This window comes from Orbicella faveolata, unplaced genomic scaffold (genome assembly GCF_042242905.1).
Source record: "Orbicella faveolata isolate gen_17 unplaced genomic scaffold, um_ofav_v1 contig_15, whole genome shotgun sequence".
NCBI classification, from domain to species: Eukaryota; Metazoa; Cnidaria; class Anthozoa; order Scleractinia; family Merulinidae; genus Orbicella; species Orbicella faveolata.
The window spans coordinates 5579000-5603582 of record NW_028301542.1 but is presented as its reverse complement, the minus strand read 5'-3'; the positions used below and the strand labels follow the sequence as shown (position 1 = coordinate 5603582).

The following is a 24583-nucleotide window of genomic DNA, read 5'->3' as shown; positions in this document are numbered from 1 at the left end:
TATTTGACGGAGAGAGACAGACAGGTTATTTCTTTTTGTAGAAATGACAAGATTATTTCTAGGCATAAACCTCAAGATTTTAATTTTTAGTGTGCGACAAGAGAAAGATCTCCAGACAGCAAATTTTGAGAGTGCCCTGAACAATCACCAAGTAGTAGTTATTCATTTCCGACATCTAATCTATATGGGTCCGCAATGCGTGCTAAATACAGAAAAGTGACGCCATATGAAAGAACATAGGAGAATAAAGTTAACACCTTATTAATAAAGTAAGCTTATGGATTGAAACAATCTTTCTTTTTGGTTTGTGGAATCTGGCTCTATCTAAAATTGTCAACTCAAGCATTTCAATAACCAAATAAAAAATTCCCTCACATAATGTTGGATCCTCAAAAGTAGCCAGTTGCCGGCAAAAATCATTATCTACTTTGTGATCTTGGCCAGCTACTCAATACGCTGCTGAGCTGTGCATATGAGTCTTTTGAAAAAGATTAGCCATCTACTCCAGTGATAAAGCTGCCTACTTCAAACTTTGTGAATTCTGTACCAGGGGGTTCATTAATGTTCTCAGCAAGAGGGTAACTGGTTCTTATTGGCAGGCAAAACTTTCTGAACTGAACTTCTTTGTAAGAATAACTCTCCCTACATTGTCAAACCAGTCGGGCAAAATCATCTGCGTAGCTGGTCAATTTAAGGAAACCTCTGGTGTATGTTGTAATAATAACTATTACTACCTGTCTCAATTAGCCGTTGCTACTTTGCAGGTAGTATAATAAATTAACACAGGTTCCACATCAGTACCATGAAGGTATTACTACAATGGGCGAATAAATATGAGCCTCACCAAATCATCAGAAGTTTTCCAATAATTTTTTGAGAGGTCAGGTAGGTGACTCTGGCAGACTTTTAATGTGACATTCCTCTCTTAGCAGGAACAATCTCCTCCTCCCTTGCAGCAGAGAGCTAATTGCCCTCAGGTACATCACCTGTCCAGCTGAACAGCTACTCAGTGCAATTTTTCACCTCCAGCACAACTCTGACATTACTGCTTACAACAGCTGTGACAGAATGGAGATGCATAACTGCAGTTTTATGATACAATTTACTAATGTTTCAGTGCTGTACACATTTCTTAAAAGGTTCTTAATCACCTTATAAAGCAGTGGTTGCAACCACTGTATTTAGTACAATAACTTTACAATAATGGAATGATGGAGATTCCTGCCTTATTATCATCAAAAAGAATTTCATACCTTGTATCCATTGATTGGTCATTCCGAGGTTTTAGGTAGCTTGTTTCTTTATGAGTGTGACTTTACTCTGTGACGACAAATTTTACATAAACACAATGACACACTCAGAAAAATGATTGGTCCGTGCTGTTTTTCAAGACACTGATAACTCTTTGCTGCTTAACATTTACACTGTTATAGCCTGTGTCACAGCCCTGGCAGCCCTCCCCTTGGCCAGCCACCCTTCCCGAAAGAAAACATTGGAGAAAGCTTCTGTGTGTTGCTGTTGATAAGGGCAACAGACAGACGCTCTCTCCATTTTTTCTTTCAGGAGGGCAGCTGTAACACATGCTAACATTGTTAGAGATATGCAGTTTTTTTTTTTCAATATGTCCGTCACCCAATAGAGTTCCCACAAGTGTTTTGTTGTAAACTGCCACTTATAATGTGAACAGTTGTCGAAAATTGGCCCTTCAAATAGGAATTTTTATGAGCCTCTCTTATTGCTTTCTGATAGGTGCTGTACCAGGGCAGCCACTTTCTTCAAATTTCATTCAAAGTGTTGGATATGTCTAAAACTCAGCAATAACAGTAAATCATACATCCTGGTTGGGCGCTCCCATATATATAGGAGGGGCTACTCATCAAAAATTTTGAAAAGAACTTCTAAGAGGTACCAAGACACTGTTTTGTGGGCATGGCTTGAAACTTTTTTAACCCCTAAAAGGCACGACAAGCACCCCTGTCCTTTTTAAATGGGAACATGCCCCCCGGGGGTCCTACAGACATATGTGCACTGTCAGTTGCACTGGTTGGTTACTGGGTGGCTTTCGAGTAGGTCTGATCCGCATCGGGTGAATTCCTTATTATTTTGCAAATATATCTGTCATTGTGAATCAATTTTTGGGTACCTTCACCCCTAAAATTGCTACACCCAGATTTTGCAGAAGAACAACAACAAGAACAACAATAAATGACAATAACGAATATGGACTAAGTTGTGCGTTGTACACGGAAAATTAACCCGTAAATCTTGTCTGCAATGCAGGATGCTTTCTTACCGAGTTATAAAATTATGAGCAATAATATATCTCCTTGACTAAAACTGATTGTTACCGCAGCGTCTTTGACACTTTTCCCTAGTGCACGTGCATAAGCATAACTACGATGCGTTTCCTCGGGATGATCTCCGATTCGGCATCACTCGCATCATGGTGCATCAAAGCAATCAGTGAATCCACTCTGGGCAAGAACCCATCGGTTCCTTTGATGCACCATGATCTGAGTTTTGATCTGAGTGATCTTGGATCACTGACCTCCGTAGGAAATCGCAGAAAATCTGCGGAAATATTATCAAAACACACACTACAACGTCTACAACAGCTCTTGCACCTTGCTCTCGATGAATTTGCCCACTGTTCGCGTTGGTAAACAGAATTCGTCCCATTGCTATGTTACATGAATTGTACATTGATACCAGTTGGATAACAACAAGGAAGGAAAAAAAGGGGTTGAAGTTTCACGCGCAAAATTCTCCAAACAGCGAGTCGAAGACAAAACGGGCAGCGATGTTCAACTCACGCGGGCTTCTGCACACGCTCCTCAAGACAACCAATCAAGTGAGGTTCTGGATTTATGGGCGGGAACACTGTCAATCTAATCTCTCAAGAGAAAAATAAAGTGGAACGGGAACGAATGGTACGGAATTTCCTGGAAAAGTTTCCAGAAATTCCGAAAATTTTTCATTTTCAAACCATTCAACCGAAAATTGAAGAAATTCTGGGTGTATAATTGCACGGGGCGGGAATTTCGGGGAAAAAGCGTTTAATTTACCGTAAAAAAATTTGGGTTTTCCTCTTTTCCGTTAATTCTAGAAAATCCCGTTCCATTCGCCTCAGAAAGTGTCCGGCAATTTAGATCGGAATTTTGGTCTTATGGAAAGCGCTCAAAAATTGGTTGATTTTCCGAAATGTGTTTTCCACTTTTCACCAACATAATTTAACCAGACTGTATTTCAAGGGCGTCTGGGGTCCCTCAGTGTTAACAGACCCTAATCTCATAAGAGGTGCTAGTCGCAGTCCATGGGGGCGGGGGGCGAGGGAGGAACACACGCTTGTGTTATAAACAATCCCGTGACGGTAGAGAAAATTTATTTGGGTTAAAGGTGGAAAAGGTTCTAGTAATCTTATTACAGTCACCAAGTTCACCTGTATTTTTCGTTGTTTCTTTATTTTGGCGTCGTAAAAATCTGTCTTTAGTTCGTCACTGACTGGTCTTTAGTTTCCAGGAAGAAGTTCTACTGATTTCACTCTTTCATCAAACTAAGAGTGATTCCTACTTAATTTAAGGCATAAAAAGCTTTTTGAGCTCCTAGAATTGTACAAATTATCGTTTCGAGAAATTTCACGGGACTCTCGCGCGGTAAAACGTGAAAGAATAAATCTTAATTTTCTAAGTTTCTTTACAAACTTCGCCCTCGCTGGCCAAGACTCAGTGTTATCCTCGTTAAAAATCTTAAGACACTTGTTATTTGTCCTCTGATCGATAGAGTACGTAAGCCATTATATCTCCCACCCCTCCCCGACGTCTACGATTTTATAACGAGTGAATGCCTGGAGGGTCCCACTGGAATGGATTAAAGCGCGTTCTCTTGCGTTTGTGGTTTAAAGATAAGAATTCCCCAAGGCTTTGGTGGGGCATTGCAGATATCTTTCTAGCGTACGAAAAGAAAATGGTGATGTTGCTTTAAATTTTCCTGCCAGAAACAGCTGTCAGGGAAATCTTTGGTAAGGACCTTTCAATTAAAGTTAGCCGAGGTCAACAAACCTCGTAAGGTTTCCACTGAGAGTTTAAGAACAGTGACAAAGATGTGTTTCTGGTTTTATAGTTCGAAGTATTGAGTTTTAGTCCTCCTAAATCCATTGATGCGAACTTTCGTAAAATATATCTATTATTTAGCTTTCTTCTTGTCTGTTAAACCAGCGCCGGCATTAAACTTAAAGAAGATTATGTCACCGTCGTTTACAACGTAGTTTTTGCCTTCTTGTTTGTATTTTCCTGCAGCCTGTGAGAGAAAGAAGAGACGGAACAAAAACATTAACGGACCTCAGTCACAGCATTTTGAGTTATTTTGGCCACGTACAACTGAAAATAGTAGTTTACTAAGGTAGAAAAACACCAAAGAGATAATAATAAACAATTCAAGAACAAGGATGGTTAAGGCTGGAGAAGATTAACACGGATTACAAACAACGAACACCGGAGTAACGATAGAAAACAACCTCAGAGCCGGAGATGCTCCAGAGGAAAGAGGCGCTGAGGAGCCTTTCCTATTTGGAAAGAAACTGGGGAAGAGCGAAGCGCATGCCCCCCCCCCCTTCTCTTCCTTGGTCTAACAAAGGGAGACGGGGGTCTCCCGTAGCTCCGTCACTGAAACGTCCGGGGAAAGAGCACCCTAAAGGCTAATCAGAGTCAGCGATTAAATGAGTGTCCAGCATGGATACAGCTTCCACCCATACGGAGAGAAATACAGTTTTAAGAAGAAATCTTTACCTTGACTGCGGCCTCTGAGCCAAGCTCCTTGAAATCATCAAATTTCATCACCTCCGCCATTATGAACCCTTTCTCAAAATCCGTGTGAATTTTGCCAGCCGCTTGAGGCGCTTTCGTTCCTTTCTGTGGAAGACAATCAGAAAGAAAATCAACTAAAAAATTTTGATTTTAGGCTCAAACAGATTCTTGAGAGCAAATCCCATGCTAGCAAAAACTTGTAAAAACGGCATCAAACGTGAACGAGGGTGGACTGGAGAAAATTCATACCCTTAACCCATCATCAACTCTTATTCACTCGAAGTGAGAATTCTCTTGTTTGACGGCTTGAACACCTTCAACTCACGCATACTTCCAACTACATCCGTAGATAATGGTACATTACTTGCAAAAAATACTGGACGTTAAAATTTCGGACGTTTTATTTTGGCCTTTAAATTTTCAGACACTTTATCTCAATTCGGACACATTTTGAACAAAAATTTCGGGCAATTAGACTGGAAATGGAATTCATCTGCATTAAGTTTTCATAAAAGAAACGAACATTTTCCTTTCCACTGATAAAAAGAGCGAGCAAATCCTAATCCGAGTTCTAGCTCTATCGTGTGTACTGGTCTTAAACACATTTGATGGTGGCACCCAAGAAGAAAGTACGTACTTCAAAGTTTTATACTGTACTGTAAATATTTTGGACGCTTAAAAGTTTTAGACGGCTTTATTTTCGGACTCTTTTCTTTTGTCCGAAATTACAATCGTCTCAAATTTTTTAAAGAGACACGATTGGTAATGAAAAGTCCAAACGCTAAACTCTAACCTTTAAACTGATGTAACTCGTTACCATGTGCCCTGCCTTGGCGAGGCACCATTCCCCTCTGAAAAAGTTTTATAGGTATATTATAATATCCAGCATCTTTATAAGTAGAGTGGAAAGCTCATTCTCACCAGAATCGTCCAGGCCTTGACTTCGTCTTTTCCAGCCGTGAAGAAATACTGAAGTTGAAGGGCCTTGAACCCAGTGGTAATGATTTTAGAGAGAGCACTGAAAACGAATAACAACACCAATCAACGCCGGAAATGAGCAGATTTCTCAGTAAAATATGTTTTCAGTTGGCGGTTCAAAAAACACAGGTTACGTGTTTTCCCGCGCTTGGCAAAGGTTACATGTTTTCCCGCGCTTGGCAAGTAAGTAAGTAAAAGCTTTGTTAATGTGTCAATGTATTTAGTTTTCATTACTAATTGGGGACACAACAAAAAAAAATTAAAATTATTTACAAATAAGGAAGAATAATAAAAATGTATATACAATTAAAATATGTAGCATGTATAAATGGCTGCGTGTTTTCCCGCGCTTGGCAAAGGTTACGTGTTTTCCCGCGCTTGGCAAAGGTTGCGTGTTTTCCCGCGCTTGGCAAAGGTTACGTGTTTTCCCGCGCTTGGTAAAGGCTGCGTGTTTTCCCGCGCTTGGAAAAGGTTGCGTGTTTACCCGCGCTTGGCAAAGGTTACGTGTTTGCCCGCGCTTGGTAAAGGGTGCGTGTTTTCCCGCGCTTGGCAAAGGTTGCGTGTTCTCCCGGGCTTGGAAAAGGTTGCATGTTTTCCCGCGCTTGGCAAAGGTTACGTGTTTGCCCGCGCTTGGTAAAGGGTGCGTGTTTTCCCGCGCTTGGCAAAGGTTGCGTGTTTTCCCGCGCTGTGCAAAGGTTGCGTGTTTTCCCGCGCTTGGCAAAGGTTGCATGTTTTCCCGCGCTTGGTAAAGGTAGCATGTTTTCCCGTGCTTTGCAAAGGTTGCAGGTTTTCCCGCGCTTGGCAAAGGTTGCGTGTTTTCCCGCGCTGTGCAAAGGCTGCGTGTTTTGCCGCGCTTGGTAAAGGTTGCATATTTTCCCGCGCTTTGCAAAGGTTGCATGTTTTCCCGCGCTTGGCAAAGGTTGCATGTTTTCCTGCCCTTGGCAAAGGTTACGTGTTTGCCCGCGCTTGGTAAAGGGTGCGTGTTTTCCCGCGCTTGGCAAAGGTTGCGTGTTTTCCCGCGCTGTGCAAAGGTTGCGTGTTTTCCCGCGCTTGGCAAAGGTTGCATGTTTTCCCGCGCTTGGTAAAGGTAGCATGTTTTCCCGCGCTTTGCAAAGGTTGCAGGTTTTCCCGCGCTTGGCAAAGGTTGCGTGTTTTCCCGCGCTGTGCAAAGGCTGCGTGTTTTCCCGCGTTTGGTAAAGGTTGCATGTTTTCCCGCGCTTTGCAAAGGTTGCATGTTTTCCCGCGCTTGGCAAAGGTTGCGTGTTTTCCTGCCCTTGGCAAAGGTTACGTGTTTGCCCGCGCTTGGTAAAGGGCGCGTGTTTTCCCGCGCTTGGCAAAGGTTGCGTGTTTTCCCGCGCTGTGCAAAGGTTGCGTGTTTTCCCGCGCTTGGCAAAGGTTGCATGTTTTCCCGCGCTTGGTAAAGGTAGCATGTTTTCCCGCGCTTTGCAAAGGTTGCAGGTTTTCCCGCGCTTGGCAAAGGTTGCGTGTTTTCCCGCGCTGTGCAAAGGCTGCGTGTTTTCCCGCGCTTGGTAAAGGTTGCATGTTTTCCCGCGCTTGGCAAAGGTTGCATGTTTTCCCGTGCTTGGCAAAGGTTGCGTGTTTTCCTGCCCTTGGCAAAGGTTACGTGTTTGCCCGCGCTTGGTAAAGGGTGCGTGTTTTCCCGCGCTTGGCAAAGGTTGCGTGTTTTCCCGCACTGTGCAAAGGTTGCGTGTTTTCCCGCGCTTGGCAAAGGTTGCATGTTTTCCCGCGCTTGGTAAAGGTAGCATGTTTTCCCGCGCTTTGCAAAGGTTGCAGGTTTTCCCGCGCTTGGCAAAGGTTGCGTGTTTTCCCGCGCTGTGCAAAGGCTGCGTGTTTTCCCGCGCTTGGTAAAGGTTGCATGTTTTCCCGCGCTTTGCAAAGGTTGCGTGTTTTCCCGCGCTTGGCAAAGGTTGCGTGTTTCCTCGCGCTGGGCAAAGGTTGCATGTTTTCCTGCGCTTGACAAAGGTTGCGTGTTTTCCTGCCCTTGGCAAAGGTTACGTGTTTTCCCGCGCTCGGTATAGGTTGCGTGTTTTCCCGCGCTTGGCAAAGGTTGCGCGTTTTCCCGCGCTTGGTAAAGGTTGCATGTTTTGCTGCGCTTGGCAAAGGTTGCATGATTTCCCGCGCTTGGCACAGGTTGGACGTTTTTCTGCTTCGACTACTGATTGCTTCTTACAGTTATTTGCATTTACTCTTATTGGTTAGATATAGCACCTCCTGAACCACGTGGTTTGTGTCAGCGATAAAAGTAATTCACTCGAGAGCTTAGACAATCCAGACATGTTTCTAAACTCCTTCACAAAATAAAATCAATATACCGCAACCGTTCCTTTCCTACCTTTGCATGCCAACTTCTTTGAGGTACTTTTCTCCTTCTTCAGGACCCAAATCTACAAGCTTTGAAAGAGATAATAAAATTTAAATTTGCTGTGTCATTTTCATGTAAAAGAGAACATGACGCTTTAGAAACCAACGTACTGAGGTTCCTTTTCTGAAATTGGAAAGATTGGGAAAATTACACACTGCTATTAATAGTTACCTTAGATTCCAAGGCACCACTGAGAGGAATTATTACAGCCCCGTTATCATTGGTATCTATCCACTCTTTTATCTTTGCCAGCCTGCAAAATAAATTAGTAAAATAACATACAGTATCTAAAATGCATTTTTGCAAGGATTTGTTTTCCTCAGGAACACACTAAAATTTAGGAGTTGGGGGACAGAAAATGCAAATACGCCCCATTGAAGAAAGAGTTAATTGAGCCCTGTTGACGCTAGGTTATTTGTCAAGTGGTTGCTTACGGGAGGTTAAAAACGAAAGAAAATTTCAAACTTATAGTTCTAAAAGCGGTCATGGTCGCTTACGACAGGTGGGCGCTTACAAGAGGGTCCAAATATAGTGATTTGACTATAAAAATTTTGGTATTTTGGAAAACTGGTCGCTGAGGAGATGTGGTCACAACCGGAGGATCGACTGTATTTGCAGGAAAAGGGTGAGTACACTTTCACTACAGCTAAGTTCCACCAGGATTTACTACACTCACAGAGTCACGGGACAAGCCTAGATTGGTCAGACTAGTTGAATACCAAATAGCAATTATTGTTCCTCAACCTATTGAAAGCAAGAAGGATAAACAAAAACTGACCACTTGTTCTTTTTCCTGATGTAGTCCTTTTCAGATAAGTTCACTAAATATATCACAGGTTTTGAGGTGAGCAGTAAATGCTTGTTTAGAACTTCAATCTGAAATCAAGAAAGTAAATGTCGACATGTAAACATACATAAACGATGAACAATACACTACTATTCCACTACTGGACTCTTAAAAACATAATCGTAATGCAATAGTATTATATAAAGCTGCTCAATGCAGGTTATAAGACATGAAGGTACCTATATAACTTTTTTTAAAAAGGGTGTGAAAAGAATTTTACTCCAAACCTCTTTAAGAGGTTTGGAATCAAATTCTTTTCGCAACCTTCTTGAATTCATGATTACCGATGTCTTGTCTATCTGATTGAGAACTATCTATTAATCAACAACAATTAGACTAAGAATCCGAGTTCAGTCAACAAGGCATAGCCAGGCTGATTATCACTCATCAAAAAACGAGCGTGAGTAGTCTAATTGTGTGGTTCCAAAAAATATCCATACTTGCTTCACAGAACAGATTGGAATTTCCTGGGGGTGGGGGGTTCTCTACGACCAACTCAGTTAAAGAATGCATCAAGCTTAATTGGAATTTCCAGAGGTGTAGTGGAGGGTGGGGGTGGGGGGGATTAGAACATGTAAACATACATTCACGATGAACAATACACTATTCCACTAGTGGACTTTTAAAAACATAATTGTGATACAATAGCATTACATAAAGCTGCTCAATGCAGGTTATAAGACATGAAGGTACCTATATAACTTTTTTTAAAAAGGGTGTGAAAAGAATTTTACCCCAAACCTCTTAAAAGAGGTTTGGAATCAAATTCTTTTCGCAACCTTTTTCATGATTACCAACGTCCTGTCTATCTGATTGAGAACTATCTATTAATTAACAACAATCAGACTATGCGTCTGAGTTTAGTCAACAAGGCGTAGCCAGGCTGATTATCACTCACCAAAAAATGAGCGCGAGTAGTCTAATTGTGTGGTTCCAGAGAATATCCATACTTGCCTCACAGAAGGGATTGGAATTTCCTGGGGGAGGGGGGTTCTCTACGACCAAATCATTTAAAGAATGTATCAAACTTAATTGGAATTTCCAGAGGTGTAGTAGGGGGGGGGGGGGGGTTAGAACAAATCTCTTCTGTGAGGGAGGTATGTACATCCTCTGGAACTACACACTGTTCAAGTAGAGTCTCTTAAGGATTGCAGTGGAAAACCTACAATTTTGTAGTTTTTAAGCCTAAAATTGACTTTAATTCTCAGTTTTAAAAGCAGTACATAACAGTGCTTGAAATTAGCGGTCATCCAAGACGACTTAAAAATGGTCTGGACAGCCACTTTTCTGTAAAATTATAGGCCTGGTTGTCCAAGGAAAATAACACCAGACAACCCAGGAAAAATTGAAGTGCTCACCATTTCTGTGAAGTCCAACCGGATAGCAAAATAAGATATACAAAAGATTTAAATCTGGTGTTTTCATTCCTTGATGGATGCTGTAAACCACCATGTTTACAAACCCAGGCCTCCCCAAAATATCATGGCACACAGATAATCATTCTTTTCCAAGGCATTGTAGGAAAGTACTTTGCAAGTTGTCAAATATACATTTACAGGTAAGAAATGATCTTGATTAATTGGGGCTGTCTAGGAGTAGCGAGAAGAGTAGCTAGGGTTGTGAGTTATTATTTAGAGTACTCAAATAGCATATCTTTCCAAAAACAGTGGACTTTGTTTTGTTTGCCATTCCTGCTGGATGTTTGACGGCCAGTCTTTGGTGTAACCTTTAGGCTTTTCATTGAAACCAAAGGCTTTTTGCTGTTGTTACTGTACTTCTCTTACATGTACATGAATAAGCAATTACATTAAAACATAATAAAGTGAGTAGTTACACTAAGGGTATGTGCAACATTCAGGCATGGTGATTTGTGAATTTATCATTTCAGTTAATGCATGACAGTTCAGAGACCTGTGAAAATAGTCACTAAACAGTTTTTGTCTCATCAAAACCTATAACTAAGAAACAAATTATACAATATTTTAAGGGCAACCAAGCAGTCATCAGGGCGACCAGTGCCAGGGGTTAGGTTGTCCTGCATTTGGAATAAGAACAACTTGAATATTTTTTTAATCTCCAGCACTGACATACCAAATATAAAATGATGAGAACACCAATCAGATTTGCAGATTTCTAATAGAACATAGTTGAGTGCCAACTAATAAAAATTAGCCTGTTGTCATGTCAACAGTTGCAAGACTATGTGGCACATCCGTGAAATAAATGAATTTAAGGTCATTCCTCACATTTGCATTGCGCATCCTTACTGCGCATAATTTTTGGCGTCATTAGCACGCGCTCGTGCACGCGCACATTGAAAACATGACGGATTTGCCTTGATATTGAGTTCTGTCACTTGAAAAATGGCTCTAGCTCAACAATGAGCACGGGCACCCCAATTTTTTTTCCAGTCATTGTAATCAACTAATCATAAGCTTTGTGTGAGAAAAGACTGATCTAATTTCTATTGTTGAAAATTGAATAAATAAGAAAAATAGCAGATACACTGCGGTCTTTTCTATTTTACAGTCGGCAACCACATCAAGAAATTTGGTTCAAATTTTTAATCAAGGATTTAGCTTTCTGTCTGAATCAAACTTAAAACGTTTATTTGTGTCCGACACATTGTATTGACTGTAGTTTAATGCGTGTTCTTATGTGTCCGGGCTCACAAAGATGTTACAATTACTGGGAATGTGTTCTTATAATAAGCATTAAATAATGCCAAAATGGGGCATTTTCAATGCCTCACTGCTCCTTAATGAGCATGGGCACCCCCTTTTTTATTTCAAAATTGAAGTTATCATATAACAAATACTGTATTCAGTGGACAAAGTTTGAACAAAAATCTATTGTCAGTCACTTTTATTTCAGAGGAATTACCTTAAACTGTACCTTTTTGTAATTCCAAACTGTCATTTTAACCATAAAGTTAGGTAAAGTCTGCACATGAGCCAGGTGGCCCATCAGACCAGAGAGGCTCTTATTCCGGTTTCTGTAGCATGAAGCAACTAGGAGTATTTCTACTCCCCACTGAATAGGATACTAGCCCATCACAGGGTTACCCCCAGGATTAAGTTCGTGGGTACCCATTTATACACCTGGGTAGAGAAAGGCACTGTGAGAGCAAAGTGTCGTGCCCAAGAACACAACACAATGTCTCCAACCAGGGCTTGAGGGCTTGAACCTGGACTGCTTGATCCGGAGTTGAGCACTCTAACCATGAGGCCACCGTGCCTCCCATGGTTTTAACCATACCCAGACCTTTTTTAAGTTAAAAGTAAACTTACTTCCTTAGCTTCCCATGTTCCAAACCTTACATGCTTCTTCTCTTCTGAGACCCAGTGATAAATTTTTTTCAAGCTTTCCTGCAAAAAGAAATTCAACATTTACTCTTCGTATGAGTGATAAGAGTTTTTTTTTTGTTTTTTTACAATGTTACGGTACTACTAGTTACATCAAAAGTTAATTTGAAACACAGGCACTGCAGCTGAAATGCACAGTTCCAGAAAAGATCCATACTCCCCTAGAGAAAGGATTGGAATTTCCTGGGGGGTGGGGGTTCTCTAAGAGCAAACAATTTAAAATGTATTTTAAGCTCAATTGGAATTTCCAGAGGGGTGGGGGAGGGGTCCCTTGGAGAAAATTTCTTCCATGGGGAGGGTATGGATATTTTCTGAAACTACACAATGTCCCTTACAGTGTTACAAATTTTGTCTACATCACACAATCAACTATGCACTACGGCAGTTATACCCTCAACGGCCCACCACCCCCACCCTGGAGAAAAACCAGATTGTCTTCCATTGCATGTGTAACCAAAATTACATCACTGTGAGAAAATAGATGCCAGTGAGATCTGAGGTGAAAAATTCAACACATTGATGATGAATAATTACAAGGAGCTATTAAATCTCTTTGATTGGTTGTCATGGCTCTGATTTTCCACACTTAAATAAATTAACAACCTTTCAGACATGCCATACACATCTGTGCTGGGCAACACCATCAAATATCTCTCATGGCAACACGATAACTGAATAAAGCTTCTCTGGAAGCATGTGATGGTTGAGACTAGTCATGCCTAAAGTGCTTTTATCAGAGGTGTTGACTTTTGCACAGTTGACAAACTTGTCACAGAACTAAGGCTTGAGAGATCAAAGGACGTTTAAAATGTTCTTGTGTTTGAAATGGCAGAGTCTACTCTATCATGCAAATTGAATATAATTATATTTAAATACTGACATGGAAACTGAAATTTAAGGCAAGAAAGTGAGTTCATAAATCCACTTACATATTCTCCTAATCTCTTTTTGTCACCTCCTCTCACAACTGTTTTGTCCATTGTGTTCTAAAAAACAAATGACATAGTTACCATTTTTACTACAACTGTAAACCCTGGTCAAGTGACACACAATGATAGCTAATTAGTGATAGTCCATGACAGTTCTAGCACATGCTTCCATTTGATGGTAAAATGACCACTTACTATCATGCCATATCATCAACCATAGTCAACTATCATTCACTTTGAACTTGTTCAAATTCCTCATGATCATTAACGATGGTTTATCTCATTTGCCACACACATCATATTGATGATAGTTAGTGGAGAATCAATTATCATGTGCTGTTTGAGCATCATTGGCTTAACATCCCTGTACTATTGTTTCATAAAATGGAAAATTAAATTAAAATAAATGGCAACTCACCACTTTATCCTTAAGGTATTCTTCATCCTGATCAAGAAAAAACCACAAGAATTCAAAATGTTTGGCGATGTTAAGTGAGATAACCTACTAGAAATCTGTTAGAATTTTACTAAAATCCCATGCAGTCCTTGACTTGTTGGCTACCCTTAGGTCTTGACTAACCAATGCTACTTCAGGTTGCCTTTATTTTATGAATGAATTAAATTCTTAAAATAAGACTAGTGTTACTTTAGCTAGATATTACGTAATTTTAAGACTAATAAAGCCCCAATGGGGAGTGGCCAATTAAGTATACATTATATACATTACATTACAACTCTGACCTTTTGCCTTAATTCTTCTGAGATAATTCCCAAGTCTCGCACGGGATCCACTTCACCTTCAACATGTGTTACGTCTTCACCACTAAATGCACCTGAGCAAAAACATAAGGTTCATGAGTACACTTAACTGATGTGAATAACATCGAGACAATGACAATCAATAAAAAGCAGAAAATTCCTACTTACGTATCATATGGAATAAAGCATCACACGCCCATATGTGCGATAAAAAAGCATTTCCCAGACCCTGTGAAATATATTCCTATGATCAGCATGGAAATTATTTAAGTAGAAATTTTTGACTGTGGAAAATTTTGTTTAATCTAAGGCTATAGGGGAATCTTTGTTTACAATATTTACCTCGTTAGCATAAGCAATTCAGTTTCTGATGGAGCTACAAAAACATTACTTCTGAATATTGAAAGGGCACAGCACGATTAACTGTCCCAAGGAATTTAAGCCTGATGTATTGAATGTGCGACATGGGTTTAAAAACTCAAATTTTACAAAGAATGTATGAGCTCATCAGCTCTTTTGCCACACGGAAATTTTGCAGTTTTTGAAAGCCAATTTCTCCTCAGATATTACACCCAAAGAGCCAAACATTTCACCAATTACTAAACTTCACAAGCTCAAATGTTTGTAGTCAATTCGTGCCTAGCGCGATGCCTTCTCTGCGCAAAGGCGTATATTAATGACAAAAAATGTAAACATTGGTGTTAGCAAAGATTCTCCTACAGCTGAAGGATAAGGGACAGTACAGCTGCTTTGCCCCTCCTTCAAACTAGACCATGATAAAATGGAAGCCTGCAAATAAAGGAAACTTTTTAAAACTGACTTTTATTTCACAAAGCATTTTAAAAACACTTGCCAGGGCAGGAAAAAACCGAGGTCCAATTGCTCAGGGTAAGTAAATTTAGCTGTTGGGCAAGTGAAAATAGAAGATCAGTGGCCCGGTGGGCAAGTGAAATAAGCCTCAGTAGTCTTGTGAGACTGAATTAAAAGGTCAGCTTGATTAGTGAAAATTTCTAGCCAGAAGCTATTTCCAAACTTAAGACTGCAGGATTAGTTAACCATTAGGTTGAAAACATGGATTAGTTAGTAATCCATGCATACTTTGTTTGCGTTTGTCCTCTGATTTCCATACTGGCCTCCACGTTGGCAAGAAATATTTAAGTGGGGCAAGTGAAAACTGAAATTTAAGTACTGGCCCAATTCAATCTTTTTTTTCCCCAGCTTGCATTTTACTCTTAATCTCTTTGGGTTACTCCACAAAAGTTTTGACTTTTTTTGTGATACAAATTGTAAATTCTCACCTTGCCTTCATGAGCTCCTTGAACAAGACCAGCAATATCCACTACATGAAGAAAAGCTGGAACTTTGCTGAAAAATCAACACAACCATCTGCATATTAAAGAATGTAAACAAATGAATACACATTTACAAAAACAACTATACCAAACAACACTACCAGCAAAGTTACAAACAACTTACCTTGCTGGCTTGTGAAATTCACAGAGAAAATTCCATCTTTCATCTGGAACAGCCACTCGACGTATATGGGGGGAAAGCAAAGTTATTGGTATAAGAAAATTATTTTGCATATTCAATAAATTTATCTTCAAAAGATGTAAAATGCATTGTTTGTATTCAAGTCATGGGCTTAAAATGATGTATTGACATGTAACTGGATTTACTGTTGGTATTGTGAGTAATGTCGGTATTGTAATGTCAATATTGCAAGTAATGTTACTATTGCAAGGAATGTCAATATTGTAATTAGTGATAGTATTGTAAGTAGAGTTAGTATTGCAAGTAATGTCAATACTGTAAGCACTTTTAGTATTGTAAGTAATGTCAGTATTATAAGTAGTCAAGAGTTAGTATTGTAAGTGATTTTAGTATTGTAAGTGATGTTAGTATTGTAAGTAATGTAAGTATTGTAAGTAGTCAAGAGTTAGTATTGTAAGTAATGTTAGTATTGCAAGTAGGGTTAGTATTGTACGAGATGTAAGTATTGTAAGTGAAGTCAGTGTTGACACTTGGTCGACGCTCGAATTAACATCTCAATTGACACTAGGTCAATAGTAGGTCGATAGTTGGCCAAGTGTCAACCAATTCATATGTATTCATCAACACTCGATGGCATGTCATTGTCCGCAAAAATTAGTTGATTCCTCACTGACTGTTGATTGAAATGTTGATCAAGTGTTGATCGAGCGTCAGCCGAGGTGTCAATCGCGTATCGATCGAGGGTTGACCAAGGGTATTGATTGAGGGTATCGATCAACACTTGACTGCAGATACCTTTAGTACACATGATCCAACAAAACAGGTAAAACGAATTCACCTGGGAGTTGTTAAGTATATTATTTTAAAAAATTGGATGATACTTATTTTCATTGGGATCTGAAATAAAATACAGAAAAAGATAAACAAATTAATTATCACAAAGTAGATAAGTTTGTACATAGGCCTTAACGGCTAACGCACTCAATGATTGGTCTGAAGGAAACAGTTAATTTTGTTTCTTCAGAATCTCAATATTCCCTCAGCTGGAGCAGAGAGAAGTTCTCAGATTCAGGGCATTCTAGAAATGTAACAGTACAGGCCTGGGTTGTTTGAATGGATAATGCTATCCACTGGATAAATCGCTATCCAGTAGATAAGTGTTACAGCTATCCGCTGAATAGCATTATCCACCTTTCGAAAAACCGGGGCCAGGTTGTTTAATTCTGTTTACCATAGCATGAAGCAACTAAAAGTAAACAATATTATTACCCACCCCTCCCCCCCACCCCCCAGCTGGGGGAGCAAGTCCAAGGCCTGGGTGGAAAAAAAAAGAACAAGTAAAGTACAAGAAGAGAGTAAAGTACAAGAAGAGAGTCTTGTCCAAGAACATGACATTGAGACAGTGGGAAGGCCCAAACAAATGATCCAGAGTACAATACTATACCAGTAACCACTGGCAACCTTATGAAATATCTTAAAATTAACATCTAGCTAGCTTCTGCAATGTTTTGAACACAAAAGACCCTCAAAAATAATACTTTTATTGAAATATGAAATAACGTTATTTAAGTGTCAAAATCTTTGACAATGGATAGCTCATTCTAACACTGCAATGCTTCGAGTCAAATATTTCCCTGCCCGACAACATGGCCTCCAGATCGGTGACCATCAAACATAATTTGTACACATAATGAAGTCGTTATAATGAACACTGACCTATTGTACAGAAAGGAAAATTTTCTGCTGCAGCTGAACTCTTGGTTAACACATTGAAAAACGTCGATTTCCTGAAAATTACACGTGGATAAACAACAGGCTACAATAAAATCAAAATAAACTGGTACTCTTTGTTCCACGTGAGCTGTGCAAGTACACTTTGCTTACCCTACATTCGGAAGACCAACAATCCCGCATTTCAGCGAGGTTCCAAATCGGCCCATTAATGGCGTTGGTTTCTCTTCTTCCTTCTTCTTCGGAGGCATTTTAAAGCGGAATGAAATGGAAAAATACCGCAGAAATAATCTTCTTTCTAAAGTTGCTACAGTTGATGCAATGGTGGCAAAATGGCGGAACGACACAACAGAGCATACTCTACTTTGTAAGCCGCTGGTGGACATCTATTGATCGCCGTCCCGATGAAATAGTACAAGACCTGTGATTGGTCAATGCTCAGCCGTTGGCATCTGGCGGGAAAACTGCGGGAAAAGGTATCCCTGAGAGATCTAGAATGGAGGTTTAACGATGTCCGTCATTTCCGTTGTTTCTCGTATTTGAGGTCGCTATTTTTGTAGTAGTTTCGGGATTTGCCAATTATTGTAACAAATTTTATAGATACTTTCAGGCGGAACTATTTCGCTGGGGGGTGTTTAAAAATGATGAAATGGCACCACGGTTTAGCCTGCGTTGCAAGCGTAAACGCAGAAGGGGTAGGGACGCAAAAAACGTTTAACACCTGTCACACAGGCTACTACGGTTAGCCTACATAGTGCTCAAGTTAGTCTAAATATCACTGACTGGATAGTGGTTAACTCTTAATAATTGTATGGTTAACCCTAACAGACATCCATATCCCATATCGGCTCTTACCCGTAGTGCCATTTCGCCATTTCAAGTTTTTAACACTCCCTTACCTAACTGCCAGGAGCCCATAACCTGGTGCGTGCTCCATGCGAAAAGCCAAAAAAAATTATGACTGTGTGAATGTCAGGACACCAACTCCGAAATTCTGATGGCACGTCAATCGTATGGTAGAAGAGCTCTCATTCCGATTACTATATATAACGAAAAAACAACAACAACAAACATAAACAACTCTTGCTCTTGATTGGATTAGAGTAAAATTCGTGGACTCAGAACCAGTCCCCTATCACTTTCCATTTTTCCATTGAAAAGGCTCCTGGTTGAGGTATAGGAAGAAAAGTACAGCCAAGGGTGAGAAAACATAGTGAACAAAGCAAGCCAAGTGTGGCTTAACCTGCCAGCAGGCTCACATTGGAGCACAGACTTCTTCCCGCTGGATCACTTTGCTCTCCACCGCTTGCCCGTGACTCAAAGGTGCGCCTGCTCGCAGCCTAAGTGTGGCTTTGAGAAGCCTGTAGACTTTTTCTGATGCCACCTGTCTGATCACTTGCAGATTTTTTTCTCTCTACCCCAATAGACCATTTTCATAGTCCCAGTATTAGACTGGAACTAGCTTGCAACGGAGGCTAAATATGCAGAGAGTCTTTTCAAATGTAAATGGGATTTTAACCTCTTTTTAATGATATTTACAGTATCCCCTGCATGGGCCTCCATTGCAAGCTAGTTCTAGACCAATACCAAAAATACAAATACGGTTTATTTGGAGCCTGGTACCAGGTTAAATTGAGCCAAGTCAAATTTCTTTCTTGGAATGACATCATGTTCAGGCGAAACAGCCATGCAAGATTAAAGGGCCAGCATCTTCACTGGCATGACAAAACATGGTGACGGTGAGCACAGCATTACTAGCAGAAATACTTAATCCCTGAAGGCATTTTATGCCATCTACTCACAAGGTCCTAAACTCCTCACAGAATGGTTTCCCTGTTTAGTTCTGTGATTATATTTAAGTGGCCTAGACTTCACAAATAAGGTAGGCTATATTACCAGCCGCTGTTTGAGAAAGAAGCTTGTGCTCATCCCCCGAACTCAGGGGAGGGACGTAGACTGGACTCAAACAAGTGGTAGACATCACGCCTTCAAATGATGCTAGTTAAAGAACCTGCCATTAAGATGATGAAATATTAACCGGAAAAAAAACCTGAAGAATCTGTTCTTCAATAAAATTGACCTCATACCCATTTGATCAAAGGTTGGATAGCAATGCTGAACTAGCCATGCCATGCAGTAGGTAACGATTTATCTTGTGTTTAACACTTTTTCTAAGCATCCTTAAACAACTAGTCCCTCAGGCGATTTGCTAAAGGTTGCTTCTCAAAACACATACTGTTTTCACATAATGTTGCACCCACTTGACTTGAGGGAGTTTTTTGACCTCAATTTTTGAGTTAAAAAGTCTGCAACAAAATCCTGAATAATATTGAAGTCTCAAGATTTTGGATGTCAGACAGTTTAATGCCCCTAAACCAGAAATCTCATAATCCAAACATGATTTGACAGGTTTATGACCCAAACTATTCAATTAAAACAAGAAGGTATGTGAAAAAATAAACTTAAGATCTTGAAAGCATTTCATGAATTCCTTGTTTAATAAAAAAAATTGTTTGTACAATGTATGGAAACTATGCTTTATTTTTATATATGTTCAGTCTCCAGAAAGATATACACGAGTTTGTAAATATTGTTTTAAAAAGATCAAATGCGACCAGATTAGCCCCCTAAACCATTTCTGAGAGCTTTGGCCCTAAAATTAATATCTTATTTATTTTTCAATATGTACTCTGTATCCACAATTCTGACAATCTTGGTAACATTGCTGAGATATAGAGCTGAATATTGGTATAAAAAAGATCTCATACATTTATGCAAAAAAAACCCTCTTTTAAGTGATCTAACCTCTAACAAAACCACGAAATTGAAACAGAATAAAAAGACTAAAAACCCTCTGATACACAAAACTATACAAAAAAAAGTCCTTCTTCTAGTGCTTCAATGTTTGTAAATACGAATTTTACACCATTTACTGAAATAATTTAAAAAGAACAAGATCCAGCCCCCTAGTGGTCAAAATTTACGTATGAAGAACAATACTAAATGATTGCTTTGCTTGAACCATATACATATAAATTGTGTGAATAAATGTGTATACAACCACAGTTGGCTGTGTCCCAACATGATTAACATATCCACGAACTTCAGCAAACCGTAGAATACCGCTTCAACAAACCCGATCAAAGCAAGATGTATTTTTTTGTGTTTTTCTGTAAACCTGTACAAAAATGTGTACTGCCACAATCGCTCAAATTAAGAAACAAAACACCAACAGAAAATGTGCCGTTGTGTTCTTGAAAAGTCAACGTCTTTCAAAACAGAATATAATTTGTTTACTTCCTTCGTTCACCACTAAACACCTTGTGGGGCCATGTTAATATTCTGCGCAACTAAAATAGCTGTACCTTGTGTTCCGTCCATTCGGACTGCAACAAATTCGTGCGCGACGCTCATATCACTCAAATAATGTTCGGTAGCATCGCCGGTAAAATATTCATTTTCAGACAATTGATTCTGTTCAACAGCAACCGCAACACCAGGTAGATCTACTCCAACAACCGCCGAGCGGTCGCTTTCACTAGTTTTAATCTCTTCCGGCCTTGCTTCGATGGTTGAAATATCTTGAAGTTCTTGACGAGGAATCGGCCGAATTGCAATGGGTTCCGCACCCTGCACTACTGTGTTGCTTTTCACAGCCTTTCCGTTCGAATGTGTCCTCACATGTTTCGACAAATGATCACTTCTCATAAACCTCTTCCCACATTCCGTACAAGCAAATCGTTTTTCTCCCGTGTGAGTTCTCCGATGCCGCTGTAATTCGTCGGAGCGTGTGAATCTTTTCCCGCAAAACAGCCAATTACATACAAATGGCCGCTCGCCCGTATGCCAGCGAAGGTGTGCTCGCAAATGCGACGTCTTCCCATAAACTTTACCGCAGCCGGGAATATGACAAATATGCTGCTTTCGGCCATCCGCCGTCCTTCCTTCACCTTCTCTACAATTCGGACAAGTGCAAGCGACACGGCGAAGACGCCGATTACTTGTAGGGCTCACGTTTACCTCGCTCATGTTGACATTTTGTGTTTCTTGTGAGGTTTCAGGCTGAACTTGAACTTGAATAGTTGTGCTTCCGTTTGTGGCGTTCGATGGCGCCGAGATTACATTTACAGCGTTTACTGCGGTAGAGAGCCACTTATTCGGTTCTGAGCTTTCTTGCGTTAAAATAATCTGTCCTTGTGGTGTTCTCGTTACTTGGACATAGGCAGGATTTTGTGATGGACTTTCCAACGATGCTTCCTGCGGTTGTTGTTGTAACATCGGCATACCTGCGTCGTTATTCCCAACCGTTGTGGGCGACATCACATACTGATGCGAAGGACTGCTCGTGCTTTTCGCCCAAGATAACGGCTTTCCTTGCCACCACTGCGCCCCGATTCCACCGCTTGAATCCCCAGAGTCCGATTTTATGGCCGTCCAAGCGCCTTCGACCGCTTTGGATAAATCGTATTCCGGCGCATAAGAGAGGTTTACACTTGCCTCGCTGTTTGTCGCGAGCGATTGTTGTGAAAGTGTGCCCACGTTTTGTACTCCCGGACTCGTTGTAACGGCTGCATAATACATCTGGCTATGTTCCACCTGGCTCATGGAGGTATATAAACCGGAGTTTGGGTGACTTTGAGCTTGGAGAACGTTCGCAGTGCTCGAATGGAACACATCATCGTTCGCGTGCGGCGAAGCATCTTGTTCGGAACTCCACGAGGTCGCGAACTCTTGGTGTGCTACGAGTTGGTTTATCGGCGCTTGAAGAACGTTATTTGGGGCCTCAAATCCTTGTCCGATCTTGCTACAAGTCGCAGCTAGCAGAGCCAGAGGAGAGGGTTGGATTTCCTGTCGATTAAAAGCGTTTGGTGGGCGGGCACAAGAAAAGGGGTGTGAGTTTTAGAAGATGAGGACATGTACCGTGTTCCAAATTACAATGCGACACAAAAGGCATACTTCATATATTACCTGAGAGTTCTGAGGTGGTTGAATATACTCCATCTGTCCTCTATGCAACGTCATGGCGGTCATTACGTAGAAATTGTTCGATGATTACTTTTACAAAGCGTTTTTTGTGTCCCCGAAACTAGTGTTTTCACATCCGCGAGCCCTCTTTTTCTGACAACGGTAGGTTCGAGAAGACAGCTGCTTACAGAAGCACTCAAATGGTTTCTTTGCACTGACCAATCAACGAGTGCCTTACTGAATTTGACTGACAGTTCTGAATGCAATTGTAAATGGAAACCATGTGCTTCAGCTGTCATCTTTCGCCGCTTCGTAACGAGGCAATTTAGGCTGAAGAATATTTCAAAATTAACTTCTCAGTTCTCAAGTGTTTATTAAATCTTTGTTTCACAAGTTATTTTATGCGGTGGTGATTAATGAATTCTCGTTTAAACAACCATAAATAATGTAAGTGATTTTATTCACATGGAATTCGCTTCCTTGCTGAGTTCCGTTGACGGACCCCACCCTAGATTTTTCCGAACTCACTCAATTTTAATATTTGATGCTTTCAATCGTGTTTTGTAAGCGGCTTATTTCATCTTAGTGAATTATCTTACCAATTCTGCTATTTTGATGCCACTAAACAAAGCGCAAATTCGATAATTGTGTATCAAAACACCACAGACTATTTTTTCGATGGCAGATGTACATGTTTTCAAGAAATTCCAAATACTTCAAAAATTTGAACCGTTTTGAGAAAAAACAAAACCGAAAAAAATATATATAAAATCTGGCTGAATATTCACATGCCGGGTTTTGGTATTCGTAGTCTCGTAGACGTTTCTTCGCGTGACGAGCCTTTATTTCCGGCGTTTAATTGTTTATTTTGGCTTGCTCCGAGTAATTCCATCGTCTACTCATAGTGATTTAATACCTCTTCCTGGATTACAACTTAACATGTGAAGAAAATGGTGCGAAAAACATTAAAACGGACATGTCTATCAAATGAGTAAGTCTTAGAGATGTCTTAAGGCAAGGAAAATGCTGTTTTCCGGTAGCCGTTTGGTGAGGCTTCGTTTGAATAATTGGTTGGACAATTAAATCTGCACTATTTTATTTCCGTAGGAGATTGGTCAGTACTTCATCATTGTTCATGTATTGCAGGTAAATGAGTCACACTTAGTTAAATTAATTAAAGATTATTTTGTATGTGTGTGTTCACTGCTCGTTGAAACTTCCTCATTTCTGCGTCGGAGAAGGAAATCGGCTTAAAATGCTCCACAGCGGAAAAGGCTTAAGATTGACAGGCTCACACCCCGGGCCTCACTCTTTTACACTGGTTTCTGATCTTTGTGCGGGGAAGAAATCAAACGTGAAATGGTTTGTAACTACGTCACGGTTTGCAGATATCTTGAAAAGTTTAGCCTAAATTATTCAAGTTGGTCGTAGTCCATGTTAATCTTCTCCATACCGAGTGTAGCCTGCAGTGCAGGCGTGTTATTGGGGCGAGTTAGCGTTACAACCTTGCGACCGCCATGTTAGACCGTCATGTTAGACCGCCATGTTAGACCGCCGTGTTAGACGGTGGGGGATGTCTTCGCTCCACCTCCTCCCCCATCCTTCCTCTTGCCTATCATTTACCCCCTTGGTAAAACTTTCTCTCTCTCTCTCCAGTCTACCACTGCATGAAAAATTCAAGATGGCGACTAAACTTTTTACGATGTGAGCGCTCGCTCGAAAAAATCTCGCCTGCTCTGCAGGCTATCCCGAGTGACCATCCCTGTTTCTTTGTGGTTCATTATTATCTCTTAGGTGTTTTTAATTCTATCTCAGTAAACTACTATTTTCAGGTTTCCTGTTATTTAAAGATAATTTCGTTCTTGGCCAAAATAACTCAAAATACTGTGACTGAGCTCCTTCAAGGCGTCGAGAAAGACAGTGGCTTGTAGTCTGAGCTTTGCTTCTTGTGCCTAGTCCCAACCAGACCGGGTCAAACAGCTCTGGGTGCTCTGGGTAGGAGAATGAGTGAGCTGGGAACAACTACACCCGCTTTCGAATTCAGTCCTCGACATGCTCTATAACTTGGCCTACGTCAAAAAAGTACGCACAGCGGACTTCTTAACGATCGAAATCGACTTTTAATTAGTCATGAAAGATGGATTTATTTGACTTCAAACTAAGGCTAGGAGTATCAAGAAGTCATTCTCTGAGAGATAAATCGACTATTGTGAATGCTTACTTTTTTCGAATATTAAAAGCGGAAGACAGTCCAGTTCTACCGGAATCTATTGAGAGCCGATAATCGTTTGAATCATCCCGTAAATCGGGAAACATGCAGAGTGCATAAT

General features: G+C 40.4%; 2 protein-coding genes across 2 annotated transcripts; both read right to left on the bottom strand.

The window, feature by feature from the left end:
- Nucleotides 1–3440: 3440 nt before the first annotated feature.
- On the bottom strand, nt 3441–17689 carry LOC110063519 (obg-like ATPase 1). The gene is made up of 16 exons (XM_089288120.1): nt 17442–17689; nt 17274–17344; nt 16443–16454; nt 15540–15600; nt 15362–15428; nt 14232–14292; nt 14046–14137; nt 13723–13749; nt 13305–13361; nt 12301–12378; nt 8942–9039; nt 8335–8416; nt 8134–8192; nt 5724–5820; nt 4785–4907; nt 3441–4296 (listed from the first exon to the last, which is right to left on the bottom strand). Exons 1-16 carry the CDS (start codon nt 17672–17674, stop codon nt 4183–4185), a joined length of 1332 nt encoding a protein of 443 aa, XP_089144246.1. The 5' UTR covers nt 17675–17689; the 3' UTR covers nt 3441–4182.
- Nucleotides 17690–19767: 2078 nt separating this feature from the next.
- Nucleotides 19768–22472, bottom strand: LOC110063518 (uncharacterized). The gene is made up of 2 exons (XM_020770515.2): nt 22257–22472; nt 19768–22136 (listed from the first exon to the last, which is right to left on the bottom strand). The coding sequence occupies exons 1-2, from the start codon at nt 22317–22319 to the stop codon at nt 20601–20603; spliced, it is 1599 nt and encodes a 532-aa protein (XP_020626174.1). The 5' UTR covers nt 22320–22472; the 3' UTR covers nt 19768–20600.
- Between the last annotated feature and the right edge of the window lie 2111 nt (nt 22473–24583).

What these genes read in the sequence shown, in the direction of transcription:
- LOC110063519 (XM_089288120.1), bottom strand. Translation starts at nt 17,674, where the DNA reads ATGTCCACCAGCGGCTTACAAAGTAGAGTATGCTCTGTTGTGTCGTTC. An exon ending in GAATTTCACAAGCCAGCAAG is followed by an intron (nt 15,429 to 15,539) that starts GTAAGTTGTTTG and finishes TTGATTTTTCAG; the next exon opens with CAAAGTTCCAGCTTTTCTTC. An exon ending in GTGGTGCCTTGGAATCTAAG is followed by an intron (nt 8,193 to 8,334) that starts GTAACTATTAAT and finishes TCTCTTTCAAAG; the next exon opens with CTTGTAGATTTGGGTCCTGA.
- LOC110063518 (XM_020770515.2), bottom strand. Translation starts at nt 22,319, where the DNA reads ATGACCGCCATGACGTTGCATAGAGGACAGATGGAGTATATTCAACCA. An exon ending in AACCACCTCAGAACTCTCAG is followed by an intron (nt 22,137 to 22,256) that starts GTAATATATGAA and finishes TTTAATCGACAG; the next exon opens with GAAATCCAACCCTCTCCTCT.